The sequence below is a fragment of the Dreissena polymorpha genome, chromosome 9 (assembly GCF_020536995.1).
Source record: "Dreissena polymorpha isolate Duluth1 chromosome 9, UMN_Dpol_1.0, whole genome shotgun sequence".
Taxonomy (NCBI): domain Eukaryota; kingdom Metazoa; phylum Mollusca; class Bivalvia; order Myida; family Dreissenidae; genus Dreissena; species Dreissena polymorpha.
This window is the reverse complement of record NC_068363.1, coordinates 76,477,937-76,493,846: the sequence shown is the minus strand read 5'-3', so window position 1 is coordinate 76,493,846 and position 15,910 is coordinate 76,477,937. Positions and strand designations below refer to the sequence as shown.

The following is a 15,910-nucleotide window of genomic DNA, read 5'->3' as shown; positions in this document are numbered from 1 at the left end:
TCGGTTAGTATATAAACTAGTGTCATCCTTATATATGTTTGAAAATCCACGGAACAAATGCAGCGATTAATTGTCTTTTTATCATTTATTCTGTCTATATTATCATTTAAATTGACCCGATGCAAAGCACCACCTAATCATAATTTGCACCAAACGCACATTTAATACCTTGTAGATTTTGTCAGACATTATCCAAAGAAATTAAGTTGATAATAAATATTATAATTACTGTAGTCACTAATGATAACGAATCAAAAATATGCTTTCCATCTAAAAATATACAGCAATTGAACAATAAATGGACTCAAATATGCAATAATATTATCTCCAAATCTGTACTGAATTATGTTAAAATACGTTTTTTCTGATAAATAATATTTATATTTGTATGCAATGAAATACAGTCTGACGCAAGTGTTTGTAATTATTCTGGATAGACACTGCATGTTTGATTTGATTCGTTAATAAAAAATTTCGTTCTTTTGAAAGAGCGATATTATTTTCGTTTATATACATATGGCCGATCGGTAATATCAAGTCAACCACAGCGGCTTGACTTGCCAATATGTAGGTCGCAAGAATATGCTCTCAGTTTTCTTCGTTATGTGCGGACTTTAACTGGGATGTGCTTATAATATATAACCCACATGATAGAATAATGCACATTTTATCATATGGGCATACATTTAAGCGCACTTCTCTTGTTAAAACTGTGCAATTGTTGTAAAACTTTGGTGCAATTTTCGAGCGGTTACGCTTCATTGATTTCATCAACATTCAACATTATCGAGACAAATTTATATTTTATTGTTCAGAAAACTAAAGCAATACATAAACAACCTTACACAATGCCATGTTTCGCATTGTTTATGTTCTAACATGTGCTGGGCAAGCTAAAACAATATTAATCACATCCATGACCGTTCCAAATCTACAGCCAGTTTCGTTGCAATCACATTCAGTTCCATTTTACATTTGCGACTCAAGCAAACTAATAGTTATCTTATTAAATGTCATGACTTGCACCTTTCTGCACTTCAATGCCTTTGTATACATATTTTTGGCCAGGGTCTTATTTTAAATTTGGCCAAAAAACATTTATTTTAGCCTTACATCATGAAGAGAGTACTCCAAATCAGTTTACTGTACTTGTACATTCCAGAACTAGAAATTCTAATCTTTATCAACTTTGTCATGACAATGAAGTCCTTTTAAATCAGTGACATATTTAAATAGGGATAATATCCAAACAGTTGAAAGTCTAAATATTCTGTCTCTCATGCCGAACACAACCATTGCAACCAAAGTTTTCCTTAAAAGTTTTACTTCCTACAGCAAATTGCTGACTATTACAGGAAAGCCTATTTTAGGCAGATATTGACACTGTCGAGTTTGTTTCCTGGGAAGAACCAGTACTTGGTGTCTATGGAGGAGATAATGAGAACGCATCCTGAGTAGGGAACGAATCCATGAACTCCTGATCGCAAGGCGGACACCTCATCCACTACACCATCGCGACTTTAAGTTTAAGGAAAAAGGACACTATCAATATATACCCAACTTTTATTTTCCTGAGCTAAAGTCCCAAGTAAAAAACTTCCCGTTTAAAACAAATGTTCTACAAGCTGATATAGCAAAGTTATACATCCGGTATATGTGTCCCATATGATATGTATCGCCATTTTAAGGCTAGATTGGTCATTGTAAGCTCAGGTTCTACTTACATGTATATCGGGTTCTCTTAAGTATACTTAAATTGACTCCGGGTACTGGAAATGTACTGAAACGTTCCTGGGAATTCCAACTATAAATTGGTCATCGTCAGCTTTTTTTCAAATTAATTATGTTCATATTTATGTAAATAGTCTGTTAAATGGCCTCTATCTTATTGACACCATACTCAAAAAGCATGTTGAGGCTGGTTTTGTTCTAAAATAATTTTGTTTCTTATCCCAAAGCGTGTTTTCTGACATCAGATTTAGGGCGAGAATAAAATTATGGTACAGTCTAAATTGTTTAGGTATATGTTGGTATATTTTCAGTACATTTAAGTATACTTTAGAGTACATGTAAGTAGTACCCGAGCCAATAATGACCAACCGTTCCATACTAAGCTCATAATATGCTATCTTAATCGAAAACACATTAAAAAACAACTGTCTTAATGATGAATATTACAAGAAAGCTGTGGTTTTCTTTTTATCAGTTGTTAATATAATATGCAACATTTAAAACCATCCTTGGCATTTGAAAACACCTTTGAAGATGTTCCCATATAAGCCCTGATGATATTGATTCCTGATTCCACATATTTTCCACCATCATAAGTATTGGAGTCCTAAAATCACAGCCCAAATAACATCGAATTAAGTATGGTTTCTTGGGTAATTATGAACCTCAGTTTACAGTAATGTGCATAAATGATTTTTATGCCCCCTTTCGAAGAAAAGGGGGCATATAGTGATCGGACTGTCTGTCCGTCTTTCCGTCACAGTTTGCGTTTAGGTTTCGAAAAATGCTCATAACTTCTATGTCCCTTGAGATATTACCTTCTTTTTTGGTATGCATGTGTATATGGACAAGGCCTTTCCTTACGCTAAAATATTTTTACCCCTTGACCTTGAACTTTGGGTCCGCGTTTAGGTTTCGAAATACGCGTTTAGGTTTCGAAAAATGCTCATAACTTCTATGTCCCTTGAGATATAACCTTCATATTTGGTATGCATGTGTATATGGACAAGGCCTTTCCATACGCACAACAATTTTGACCGCTGTGACCTTGAACTTAGGGTCCACGTTTAGGTTTCGAAATCTGCGTTTAGGTTTCGAAAAAAGCTCATAACTTCTATCAAGCGTTTATAGGGGGCATAAGTCATCCTATGGTGACAGCTCTTGTTCTTAATTGAATTGCAAATTGTTGCATGTACAGTATGTATTTTTGCAGGTGAATTTTAAAATTCAAACAAGATGTCGGAAATAGAGCAACCAGCAATGGTGGAAAATTCATGCACAGAAAGGGGAGACAATGTCTCTACCAAAATTAACGGGATGCCAACTAACCCACTGTCAGATGCTCAGATGCCTGGCCATGTTCATAAGCCACTTCAGCATCAGTCCTCCACAGGTAAGTAAGATCGCCGTGGCGTAGTGGATGTGGTGTCAGCATGGCGACCAGGAGGTCACAGGTTCGATCTCCACCGTGGGAGTATTTTTAGATCTCCCGCAGAGACGCCAAGTACTGATTCTAGTTCCAGGAAAGGGAGTTGAGAGAGTTTCATATAAACCTTAAGCTTTTTATGCAATTGAGCTAAAATCAATAGGTTTAAACTAAACACAGGTCAGAAAAGGGTCTTGTGAAAACTAGGACGGTAATGATAGAATACAAGAGAATGCTTGGCAACTTGAATGCAATTGACAGCGTTTGTAAAATTAACATTAAATCTAATCTAAACAAAAATCCAGTTTAGGCTGAAAGTGTCATCCCTGATAAGCCTGTGTGGACTGCTGAGGCTGATCTCTTTTTATGCACATGCATTTAGCCCTGTTGTCCCACAGTTGTTTATCTACTGTTTGCAGGGTAAATCATACCTGATGATACAAACAAATGGAACAAATTTTTCGGAAAACTGGAGGTCATATTTTCGTCAAAAGATTTTTATCAATTTTAGTAATGTACAATTGTATCTGAACATGTTTGCAGGTTCCATGGGATCTCCAGAACCGCTCGGCTCAGAGGACCTGCCTGATCAGCTGTTACAACAGGGCTGGAGGAAGTTCTGGAGTAAGAGGGAGAACATGCCATACTACTTCAACAAGCTCACGAACCAGTCCCTGTGGGAGATGCCTCCACTGGCACCTGTAGTAAGTGAGGCTCGCTTGGTCATTGATGGCTTGGGTACTACTTTCATGTACCCCGGGTATTCAAAAGTATACTTAAATGTACCCCGGGTACGGAAAATATACTGAAACATACTTGTGAATTCTTATGCAAAATTGGTCGATGTCGGCTAATTTGTTTAAATTAATTATGTTCATATTTATGTCAATATTATGTAAAATGGCCTCTATATTGTAAAAAATCCAACTCAAAATGCATGTCGAGGCAGGTTTTGTTTAAAGAGAATTTTGTTTCATATTACGTAGTGCATTAAACAACATCGCATTTTGTGTGGGAATAAAACATGGGTACAATCTAAAATGGCCGGGTTTGTGTCAGTTTATTTTCCGTACCCGGGGTACATTTAAGTATACGGAAGAGTATCTAGGGTACATTTAAGTAGTACCCGAGCCGACAATGACCAATCAAGTGTAGGTAAGAGAGAGAACATGCCATTCTTTTTCAACAAGCTCACGAACCATTCCTTGTTGGATATGCCTCCACTGGCACCTGTGGGTCCTCATGTTATTCTTATTACTGACATTTTGTATGCCCCTGGTAGAGTGGCATATAGATGTTACACTGTGCGTCCGTCTGACGATCTGGCATTTTGTTTTCCAGAGGGTTTTTATGCAACACTTTCAGATATTGAGCTACGGAATAAGTGTGAAATTTGTTACGGTCCGTTGATTGTTGCTGAAGTTTTGAGCCTTGAACTTAAAAATGTTTTCTATTGTAGCCATTTTCCAGAGGTTTTTTAGGCAAAACTGAAGTGTGAAATTCGTTCTGGTCCATTGATTTTTGGCGAAGTTAGAGACTTTAGGCTTAGAAATTTTCTCTATGATAACTGTTTTCCGAAGTATTTTTTTGTGCAACACTTTGAGATATTGAGCTGAATTTTGGCATGTGAGTCTACTTGTATGACTTACAATTGGAATGTGTGTTTCATTTGGGTCCATAAACTGTTGATGAAGTTATGGGAATCAAACTTAATAATGTTCTCGAGAATAACCGTTTTCCAAAAAAATGCTTCAGTCATTTTTCAATTTGTTTGTAATACTTTGTATGCAATAATTCGTGGTGGGGAGTGGGGGGGGGGTAACTTGGGAGTCACTTGCATGTTGGCCCTTTTTATCTAGTCTTTTATAATCACGTGATAGTAACTGGCCCTTATTAATGTATGCCATTAACTAGTTTATTGTTATGATAAGCAGATTAGTGGGATATTATAACCGTTAGTGACTAATTATGTTACTATGTATGTGCTATAGATCTTTTGAATAATTGACAGCTTTTATTAGTTTTACGTAGTATGTTAAATTTCAGTGTTATTTGTTGACAATATGCATTTTAATATTCAAAATGTAACAAACAAAGACAAATTAAATAAGTAATCAAGATGATTAAGTTACATGCAAACGCAGGGTAAATGTAAATAGCAATTAACTTTAATTTTTCACGTGTTTAAGGAAGTCTGCAGGAAGCACTTTTTTTCACAACTGTTTATGTAGCAATATAACATTGCTTTGTATTGATTTCAATCTAAATTTAAATTCAGCCATCCATATATTGTTAAATTAAATCTGAACAATGCCCAATGAAACCTCTGTCCAATAATGCTCTGTACATGACACTTATGAAAATGGTTTTACGCACATGCATTAAGCCTAGTCTTTACTGATTTGTATTTTCAGGACACATTGACCGACCCTCTGGGGATCTCGTCGGACCACCCCCCTCACCCCCACTTGGGTGACAAGCGTCTGTCGCGGCCAAGCATTGACATCCCAGACCAGCAGCAGAAGAGGCGGCTGAGTGGGGATGTCATGTCCCCCACAGCCAAGAGACCTGCCTTCACGTATAGGTAATTTGTTATAGGTTGCCTTGCTCTGTGAAAACTGGGTCTAATGCATGTGCTCTGGGGAAAACTGGGTCTAATGCATGTGCTCTGGGGAAAACTGGGTCTAATGCATGTGCTATGGGAAAACTGGGTCTAATGCATGTGCTCTGGGAAAACTGGGTCTAATGCATGTGCTATGGGGAAAACTGGGTCTAATGCATGTGCTCTGGGGAAAACTGGGTCTAATGCATGTGCTCTGGGAAAACTGGGTCTAATGCATGTGCTCTGGGAAAACTGGGTCTAATGCATGTGCTCTGGGGAAAAAACTGGGTCTAATGCATGTGCGTAAAAGTCTGCACAGGCTTATCAGGGATGACACTGTCCGCATTAACCATATTTATCGTTTTAAGTGTGGTTCTTCTTAGCGAACTTCAATTTAGATAGAAAGTGTTGTCCCTGACACTGAATATGCATTTAGCCCAGTTTTTCGAGAACATGGCCCAGTACTTTTAATAAAACAAAAATGTATCGGGTAATTGATATAAAATTAATATGTTTTATTCAGGCTTTCTCTGTAACCAATATGGTCTGTCGCTGGCAACATCTCGTTTTAATCAGGGGTGGTCTATAGAATGCCCTTAATTAGCCACCTTGCTAGTCACCATTGTCCAGCAATATACTGTAAAAGAAGTGTATGCTCTCCGTCCGCCAAAAAAAAGAGAAAAAATGCCTTGGGTTAGAATTGATAAATTTACTACATGAAATCTTAAGTTATTTTTAAATAAACACTTCAGATCAAATTGTCTGTTTAACATCCAATGTTTTCTGCTTGCAGAAGAATGCATTTCTTTTTTTTCAATATTGTTTTTGTTTTGAAAATGATATATAAAAAAAATGAACACAAAATTTCCAGAGAGTAATTTATTGATGAGTTTCAGAAATGTCCTCGAGTTTTTTGGACCGAGCTTTGAGACTATGGGCCCTGAATTCATTTTTTTTTTACAAATTCTTATAAAAACAAGTATGAAATAAATTTCAAAATCTATGCACATGACTTAAAAACTTGGCCAATCATATTTAAGTTGAAAGTTAAGTTCCAACAAAATGGTATTTATGAGAAAGGTACGGTAAAAACTTGAATCACAATACCCTTGCATAAAAAATTAAGCATGTTAATTTAAGATTAAATCTGGCCCATATGTTACTTGTCATGTTATATTCCAGTCCATTCTGGAATTTTGAGGTACCTACCAATGTGGTGATCTATGAGCGCCCTCCCTGCACTCTCCCCCCACCCCTGCCCGAGATGGAGCAGCTTCGGGCGCAACTGATGCTGAAACTGCGGCAACAGTACCAGGAGCTCTGCCATTCAAGAGAAGGTAGCTCCTTACATACATATGGGTCGTGCTCTGTGAAAAAAGGGGTTTAATGCATGTGCTTAAAGTGCCGTCCCAGATTAGCCTGTGAAGTCCGCACAGGCTAAGCAGGGACGCCACTTTCCACTTTTATGATATTTTTTTTGTCAAGAAAGTCTCTTCTTAGCAAAAATCTTTGCGGACTGCACAGTCTAATCTGGGACGGCACTTTACACAAATAGCACACATAGCACGGCTCATATACATTTGTCTGTTAGATTTAATTGCCATTTAAGAAAGCGAGGGCTTTCCTTAGACTGGAAAAGTTTAAACTGACCCATATATGCTTACATCTCTGAGAGCCAGAGACCACACTTTCTGCTAGTATGGAATGAAAAGAAAAAGTTCTGTTCCAAACAAATTGAGTCCAGGCCAAAAGTGTGGGACGACACTTTGAGCTTTTGCATTTATCCAAGTGTGGGACGACACTTTGAGCTATTGGTGGGACGACACTTTGAGCTATTGCATTTATCCAAGTTTTCCCAGAGAGGGGCTCATATTTAACCCTTTGCATGCTGGGAAATTTGTTGTCTGCTAAAATGTCGTCTGCTGAATTTCTAAAATTAGCATTTTCTTCGAATTTTTTTCAAAGCATACTATCAGAATAGCAAACAGTTTGGATCCAGATGAGACGCCACGTTCTGTGGCGTCTCATCTGGATCCAAACTGTTTGCAAAGGCCTTCAAAATGCGGTTCCCGCACTGAAAGAGATATATACCGGTATATTTCCTTTGATCTGTTTTAATGCCAAACTAGTTAAGAATATTTTTAACCAGGTTTTCCGAAGGAAAAAACTGGTTATTAGATTGGCGAATGCGGGCGGGCTGGCTGGCGGGCAGGCGGAACAAGCTTGTCCGGGCCATAACTATGTCATTGTCAGATTTTAAAATCATTTGGCACATTTGTTCACCATCATTTGACGGTGTGTCGCGCGAAATAATTACGTCGATATCTCCAAGGTCAAGGTCACACTTTGAGTTCAAAGGTCAAAAATGGCCATAAATGAGCTTGTCCTGGCCATAACTATGTCATTCATTGTGAGATTTTAAAATCATTTGGCACATTTGTTCACCATCATGGGACGGTGTGTCGCATGAAAGAATCACGTCAATATCTCCAGTGTCAAGGTCGCCACGACTAAAAATAGATTTAAAAAAAAAAAAACTTACAAAGGGGGTTAATTTTGCTTGTTCATTTCAAAAGTTCAGTTTGAGTTTTCTCCCTTTATCAGATTTTTTTTCACAATGAAAACCTGGTTTTGTGACAATTTTGTCCCTTGTTTACTTTGTAGATCAAAGTAAAATTATTTATTTATCATTTAGTTATTTATTTATATTACTCCCATGAAGTGTTTCTTAAATTTGTGCAACCCTGATTTGCTCTATAAAAATTAGTGTTCTCTAGAGAAAAATAGGTTTATGTGAAATACTTATAAGTTGATTTATTGAGGCCAAAAGATTTGTATGTTTCTGTGCCAAGAAAAAATCAACTTTAAGTTTAATGATGTACACTCATTTTGGCGTCTAAAATGTTTCAGACATAGACTCGCCAAGAGAATCATTCAACTGTTATTAAAACATAATTAAGAAATTGAATAATCCTTCATTTAAACCTTTTTAGCTCACCTGTCACAAAGTGACATGGTGAGCTTATGTGACCGTGTGATGTCTGGTGTGTGTGCGTGCATGTGTGCGTGTGTCCGTCAACAATTTGTTTGTGTAGACAGTAGAGGTCACAGTTTTCATCCAATCTTTATGAAATTAGGTCAGAATGTTCATCTTGATGAAATCTGGGTTGGGATTTTATTTGGGTCATCTGGGGTCAAAAACTAGGTCACTAGGTAAAAAACTAGGTCACATAATAGGTCAAATAATAGAAAAACCTTGTGTAGACAATAGAGGTCGAGGTTATCATCCAATCTTTATGAAATTTGGTCAGAATGTTTATTTTAATGAAATCTGGGTTGGGATTGTATTAGGGTCATCTGGGGTCAAAAACTAGGTCACTAGGTCAAATAATAAAAAAAACGTCAACAATTTGTTTGTGTAGACAGTAGAGGTCACAGTTTTCATCCAATCTTTATGAAATTTGGTCAGAATGTTTATCTTGATGAAATATGGGTTTGGATTGTATTTGGGTCATCTGGGGTCAAAAACTAGGTCACTAGGTCAAAAACTAGGTCAAGTAATAGAAAAACCTTGTGTAGCCAGTAGAGGGCAGTTTTCATCCAATCTTTATGAAATTTGGTCAGAATGTATATCTTGATGAAATCTGTGTTTGGATTGTATTTGGGTCATCTGGGGTCAAAAACTAGGTCTCTAGGTCAAAAACTAGGTCAAATAATAGAAAAACATTGTGTAGACAGTAGAGGTCACAGTTTTCATCCAATCTTTATGAAATTTGGTCAGAATGTTCATCTTCATAAACTCTGGGTTGGGATTGTATTTGGGTCATCTGGGGCCAAAAACTACATCACTAGGTCAAAAACTAGGTCAAATAATAGAAAAACCTTGTGTAGACAATAGAGGTCGCAGTTTTCATCCAATCTTTATGAAATTTGGTCAGAATGTTTATCGTGATGAAATTTAGGTTGGGATTGTATTTGGGTCATCTGAGGTCAAAAACTAGGTCACTAGGTCAAAAACTAGGTCAGTAGATCAAAAACTAGGTCACTAGGTCAAATAATAGAACAACCATGTCACAGTTTTCATTTAATCTTTATGTAATTTGGTCAGAATGTTTATCTTGATGAAATCTGGGTTGGGATTGTATTTGGGTCATCTGGGGTCAAAAACTAGGTCACTAGGTCAAATAATAGAAAAATCGTCAACAATTTGTTTGTGTAGACAGTAGAGGTCACAGTTTTCATCCAATCTTTATGAAATTTGTTCAGAATGTTTATCTTGATGAAATCTGGGTTGGGATTGTATTTGGATGATCTGGGGTCAAAAACTAGGTCACTAGGTCAAAAACTAGGTCACTAGATCAAAAACTAGGGTCACTAGGTCAAATAATAGAACAACCATGTCACAGTTCTCATCCAATCTTTATGAAATTTGGTCAGAATGTTTATCTTGATGAAATCTGGGTCGGGATTGTATTTGGGTCATCTGGGGTCAAAAACTAGGTCACTAGGTAATATAATAGAAAAACCTTGTGTAGACAATAGAGGTCAGAGTTTTCATCCAATCTTTATAAAATTTGATCAGAATGTTTATCTTGATGAAATCCGGGTTGGGATTGTATTTGGGTCACATGGGGTCAAAAACTAGGTCAATAGATTTTTCTAAAGAAAAACCTTGTGTAGACAATAGAGGTCGCAGTTTTCATCCAATCTTTATGAAATTTGGTCAGAATTTTTATCTTGATGAAATCTGGGTTAAGATTGTATTTGGTTAGTCAGGTGAGCGATTTTAGATTGGTACCCATCCTTAATTAAATTTATTGGCGGGGATATCCATTCAATGAATTTGCATATTAAACAGGAATCAATGTGCCAACAGAATCTTTCAAACATTGGCTGCTAGAAAAGAAGTTTATGTAGCAAGGCTAAAAGTTTCATTACCAAGGAAAAGCAAACAAACTTTTGGCCTTTAATTTCACAGGCATCGACGCGCCAACAGAATCTTTCAACCGATGGCTGCTGGAACGGAAGGTGGTGGACATGGGTACAGACCCGATGTTGGCCACGGCTTGCACCTCTGAGGTGTCCCAGTCCATGTACAGAGAGGTCATGAATGACATACCGGTGAAACTCGTTAAACCGAAATACTCTGGAGATGCCCGCAAACAGTTGTTGCGGTATGCAGAGGCAGCAAAAAAGATGATTGATTCAAGGTTTGCTGATGTATTTAGATTTTTTAGGTGTTTTCTGTTATGTGTATGAGTTTTTGCATGTTTTACAATTAAAATGTACAGGAAGGTTGTTGTTCGTTTTATTGTCATTAACATTTTAAATAAATTAAATGTAATAAATTCAGATGTCTGTTGGTTCACTTAAATTTTGCTTTCAAACGCCAACATCAAATGTTGACTTAAATATTGAAATCATTGTCAAGGAAAAAAAAATATTATATTCAGTTATCTGGACATAGAGCCTTCTATTTTGGAATGCTGTTGCTAAATTATTCTTCCTTTTCCAGGGGTGGTACACAGTGGCTACATAACTCCTCCTTTTACAGGGGTAGTACACAGTGGCTACATATCTCTTTCTTTTACAGGGATGGTACACACTGGCTACATTTCTTTTCCAGGAGTGGTACACAGTGGCTACATATCGTTTCTTGTACAGGGGTTGTACACAGTGGCTACATATATCTTCCTTTTCCAGGGGTGGTGCAAAGTGGCTACATATCTCTTTCATTTACAGGGATGGTACACAGTGGCCACATATCTCTTTCTTTTACAGAAATGGTACACAGTGGCTACAGATCGTTTCTTATACAGGGGTGGTACACAGTGGCTTCATATATCTTCCTTTGCCAGGGGTGGTACATAGTGGCTACATATCTCTTCCTTTTCCAGGGGTGGTACAGTGGCTACATACCTTTTCTTTTACAGGGGTGGTACATAGTGGCTACTTACATATCTCTTCCTTTTCCAGGGGTGGTACACAGTGGCTACATATCTCTTTCTTTTCCAGGGATGGTACACAGTGGCTACATATCGTTTCTTGTACAGAGGTGGTACACAGTGGCTACATATCTCTTCCTTTTCCAGGGGTGGTACATAGTGGCTACATATCTCTTCCTTTTCCAGGGGTGGTACAGTGGCTACATATCTTTTCTTTTACAGGGGTGGTACATAGTGGCTACTTACATATCTTCCTTTTCCAGGGGTGGTACACAGTGGCTACATATCTTTTCTTTTCCAGGGGTGGTACATAGTGGCTTCATATCTCTTTCTTTTGCAGGGGTGGTACACCAGAGGGACGAAAGGTTGTAAAATGGAATGTTGAGGAAACCGTAGTGTGGTTACGGAAACCAAATGCCATATACGAGGATTATTTGGTAAAAATGTGTTTTTATATTAAAAATATAAACACTGGTTTGATTAATAAATGACTTTGACTTGTGCGTATTTGGTTGATAACTTTGTTAAAAAGTTAAGGGGGGTAAACTGGAATCACCTTTGATCTCTGTCTGTGTGTCCAGCAAAAACATTTTTAGGAAAACAAGTGAGGCAAAAACTTTTACTCGGGCCTTCTCCTAAACTATTCAATGTTCAGCATTCAAACTTGTTCTTTATGATATATCATGCAAACAAATGTAAATTAGCAGCTGTCTGAGAAATATGGGCTTACTGCATGTGCATAAAGTGTTCCAGATTAGCCTTTGCAGTCCACGCAGGCTAATCAGGGACAACACTCTGCTCTTATCAAGTATTTTTGGTTTAAAGGAAGTCTCTTATTAGCAAAAATCCATTTTAGACGGAAAGTGTTGCCCTGGGGTGGTATTCCAGAAGCATCTTAAGTTAAATTTTTTTTTTTATCCTTAAATTGGGAATTTTTCGCAAGTGTTTCATTTCATACTGCATTAGTGAGGCATCGAAAATTACATCAAACTAACATCATTATGTCAGTGTTATTTGAAGAATACCAAAACAACGTGCATGTCTTTATTTAATAAAGAAATACAAAACATTGTAATTTTGAACTTAAGTGAAAATATTTAAGAAATGACTTAAGATGTTTCTGGAATACGACCCCAGATAAGTCTGTGCAGACTGCACAGACTAATCTGGGATTAAAGTGAGTTAAACACTTAATGCACATTTGCAAAGCCCAGTTCTGCACAGACTAATCTGGGATTAAAGTGAGTTAAACACTTAATGCACATTTGCAAAGCCCAGTTCTGCACAGACTTATCTGGGATTAAAGTGAGTTAAACACTTAACACACATTTGCAAAGCCCAGTTCTGCACAGACTAATCTGGGATTAAAGTGAGTTAAACGCTTAATGCACATTTGCAAAGCCCAGTTTTCCCAAGGCACAGCTAAAATTCAGCTTTATTGATTGTGCCAGGAGAGACTGGCCCATTTGAAGAGGCAGTGCCAGCCCCATGTGACCGAGGCAGCCAAGACATCTGTGGAGGGCATCTGTACCAAGATGTACAATCTGGCCTGCGACACTGCCAAGAAGCTGAAGGAGAAACATTGGGAGATATTAAATGAGTGCAATATTAGAGGTACAGTTGGGAGATATTAAATGAGTGCAATATTAGAGGTACAGTTGGGAGATATTAACTGAGTGCAATATTAGAGGTACAGTTGGGAGATATTAACTGAGTGCAATATAAGAGGTACAGTTGGGAGATATTAACTGAGTGCAATACTAAAGGTACAGTTGGGAGATATTAACTGAGTGCAATATTAGAGGTACAGTTGGGAGATATTAACTGAGTGCAATATTAGAGGTACAGTTGGGAGATATTAACTAAGTGCAATATTAGAGGTACAGTTGGGAGATATTAACTGAGTGCAATATTAGAGGTACTGTTGGGAGATATTAACTGAGTGCAATATTAGTTTAAACCTATTTATTTTAGCTCGTTTGCATCGAAAGCCTTTGGCTTATATAAACGCTCTCGAGTCCGTTTCCTGGGCCTAGAACCAGTACTTGGTGTCTTTGGGGGAGATCTAAAGAACGCTCCCACGGTGGGGATCGAACCCGTGACCTCCCGGTCACTAGGCGGACACCATATCCATTACACCACGGCGACCTCAAATATTCAATGAGTGCAATATATAAGAGGTACATGTAGGAGAAGCATTGGGAGATATTCAATGAGTGCAATATAAGAGGTACATGTGGGAGATATTAACTAAGTGCAATATAAGAGGTACATGTAGGAGAAACATTGGGAAATATTAAATGAGTGCAATATAAGAGGTACATGTAGGAGAAACATTGGGAAATATTAAATGAGTGCAATATAAGAGGTACATGTAGGAGAAACATTGGGAAATATTAAATGAGTGCAATATAAGAGGTACATGTAGGAGAAGCATTGGTAGATATTCAATGAGTGCAATATAAGAGGTACATGTAGGAGAAACATTGGGAAATATTAAATGAGTGCAATTTATAAGAGGTACATGTAGGAGAAGCATTGGGAGATATGTAATGAGTGCAATATAAGAGGTACATGTAGGAGAAGCATTGGGAGATATTCAATGAGTGCAATATAAGAGGTACATGTAGGTGAAGCATTGGGAAATATTAAATGAGTGCAATATATACCGGTAAGAGGTACATGTAGGAGAAGCATTGGGAGATATTAAATGAGTGTGATATAAGAGGTACATGTTGGAGAAGCATTGGGAGACATTCAATGAGTGCAATATAAGAGGTACATGTTGGAGAAACATTGGGAAATATTAAATGAGTGCAATTTATAAGAGGTACATGTAGGAGAAGCATTGGGAGATATTAAATGAGTGCAATATAAGAGGTACATGTTGGAGAAGCATTGGGAGATATTCAATGAGTGCAATATAAGAGGTACATATAGGAGAAACATTGGGAAATATTAAATGAGTGCAATATATAAGAGGTACATGTAGGAGAAACATTGGGAAACATTAAATCAGTGCAATTTTAAAAAGAACAGCTGGTAGATTTTAACTGATTGCAATATAAGAGCAGAGCTCCAGATAAGGGTTGTATTTTCGTAATTATTTTCAAGTCCGTTACGTATTTATTTTAAAATCTTGTTGTACCATAAAGAATTACAAAATCAAGTTACGAATATTATTTTTACATCGGTTCGTATCGATTTTCATTGAGTTCTTTTCGCGTATTAAAGATCTTTGCGGTGCTTATATAGAATGTTTATCGGGTTTGTTTAACAAAGCGCATTTTTTCCAATAAAAGCGGCATATACAGTCTATCTGTCAAAACACAATGGCGGCGCCCAGAGAGCGTCCTAAAAATCTGCAAAGCGTCCAAAAACACGCTTTTAACATATTGTACTCAAAGTGAGCCGAAGTTAAATGTTTAGAAAGACATAGAAAAGATCTTAAACGATGTTGTATGTTCAGTTGCTGACACAGTCGGAAAAGCTAAACAAAAACGCGACACGACGGGTCCAAACTTAAACACACAAAAAAACATTGAACGAGTGGAAGGGACATGTCCCGTGGCTAATCGTTGAAAAGATTGAAGGGGAGACACGTTTAAATTGTGAAATATGTAAAAATTCATCTAAGGCATGCAATCTAAGCACAGTTTGGGCATATGAAGGTATTTGAAAAATAAAATTGTATAATACTGAAAAGACACTGTTGAACTCGTATAAATAAAGTTGCTAGAATGTTTATTTTGATTTTTTTGCATGAAAATAACCATTATTATTTATTTTTAGGTCATTTAGAAAAAATAAGAATTATTTATCAAAACTTAGTAGTAACGTTAAGAATAAAATTTCAGAGTTAAGAATTCTTTTTGAAAATCTGGTAGTAATTTAAGAATTTCACAAAACCTTATCTGGAGCTCTGAAGAGGTACATTTACCAGAGAGTTCACAAGAAAGATGCATACTTCATGCGCCTTTCCACAGTCACAGTGACAATACTTTACGCATTAATGGCATTTTTATATTGGTATATTCCAATGTATCCTCATGCGTTAAGCCCCATTATCACAGAGTGAGGCTCAAATATAGAATACATGGCTGTTGCCAGGATGGATACATGGCTGTTGCCAGGATGGATAAAGTTTTAACTGGTGACGCCTAGAAAATAACAAGCCATTTGTGTTTTTAGGCAGAACTGGCTGAG

At 37.1% G+C, this 15,910-nt stretch overlaps 1 protein-coding gene across 1 annotated transcript in view; it reads left to right on the top strand.

The window, feature by feature from the left end:
* Positions 1-531: 531 nt before the first annotated feature.
* Positions 532-15,910, top strand: part of LOC127845032 (mRNA (2'-O-methyladenosine-N(6)-)-methyltransferase-like) — a 38,927-nt gene continuing 23,548 nt past the window's right edge. The window contains exons 1-8 of the mRNA XM_052375654.1: positions 532-567; positions 2,945-3,124; positions 3,701-3,861; positions 5,572-5,741; positions 6,942-7,096; positions 10,738-10,969; positions 12,045-12,141; positions 13,156-13,318. Coding sequence (XP_052231614.1) covers positions 2,968-3,124; positions 3,701-3,861; positions 5,572-5,741; positions 6,942-7,096; positions 10,738-10,969; positions 12,045-12,141; positions 13,156-13,318 — 1,135 coding nt within the window. The 5' untranslated portion in view covers positions 532-567; positions 2,945-2,967. The remainder of the gene's footprint in view (positions 568-2,944; positions 3,125-3,700; positions 3,862-5,571; positions 5,742-6,941; positions 7,097-10,737; positions 10,970-12,044; positions 12,142-13,155; positions 13,319-15,910) is intronic.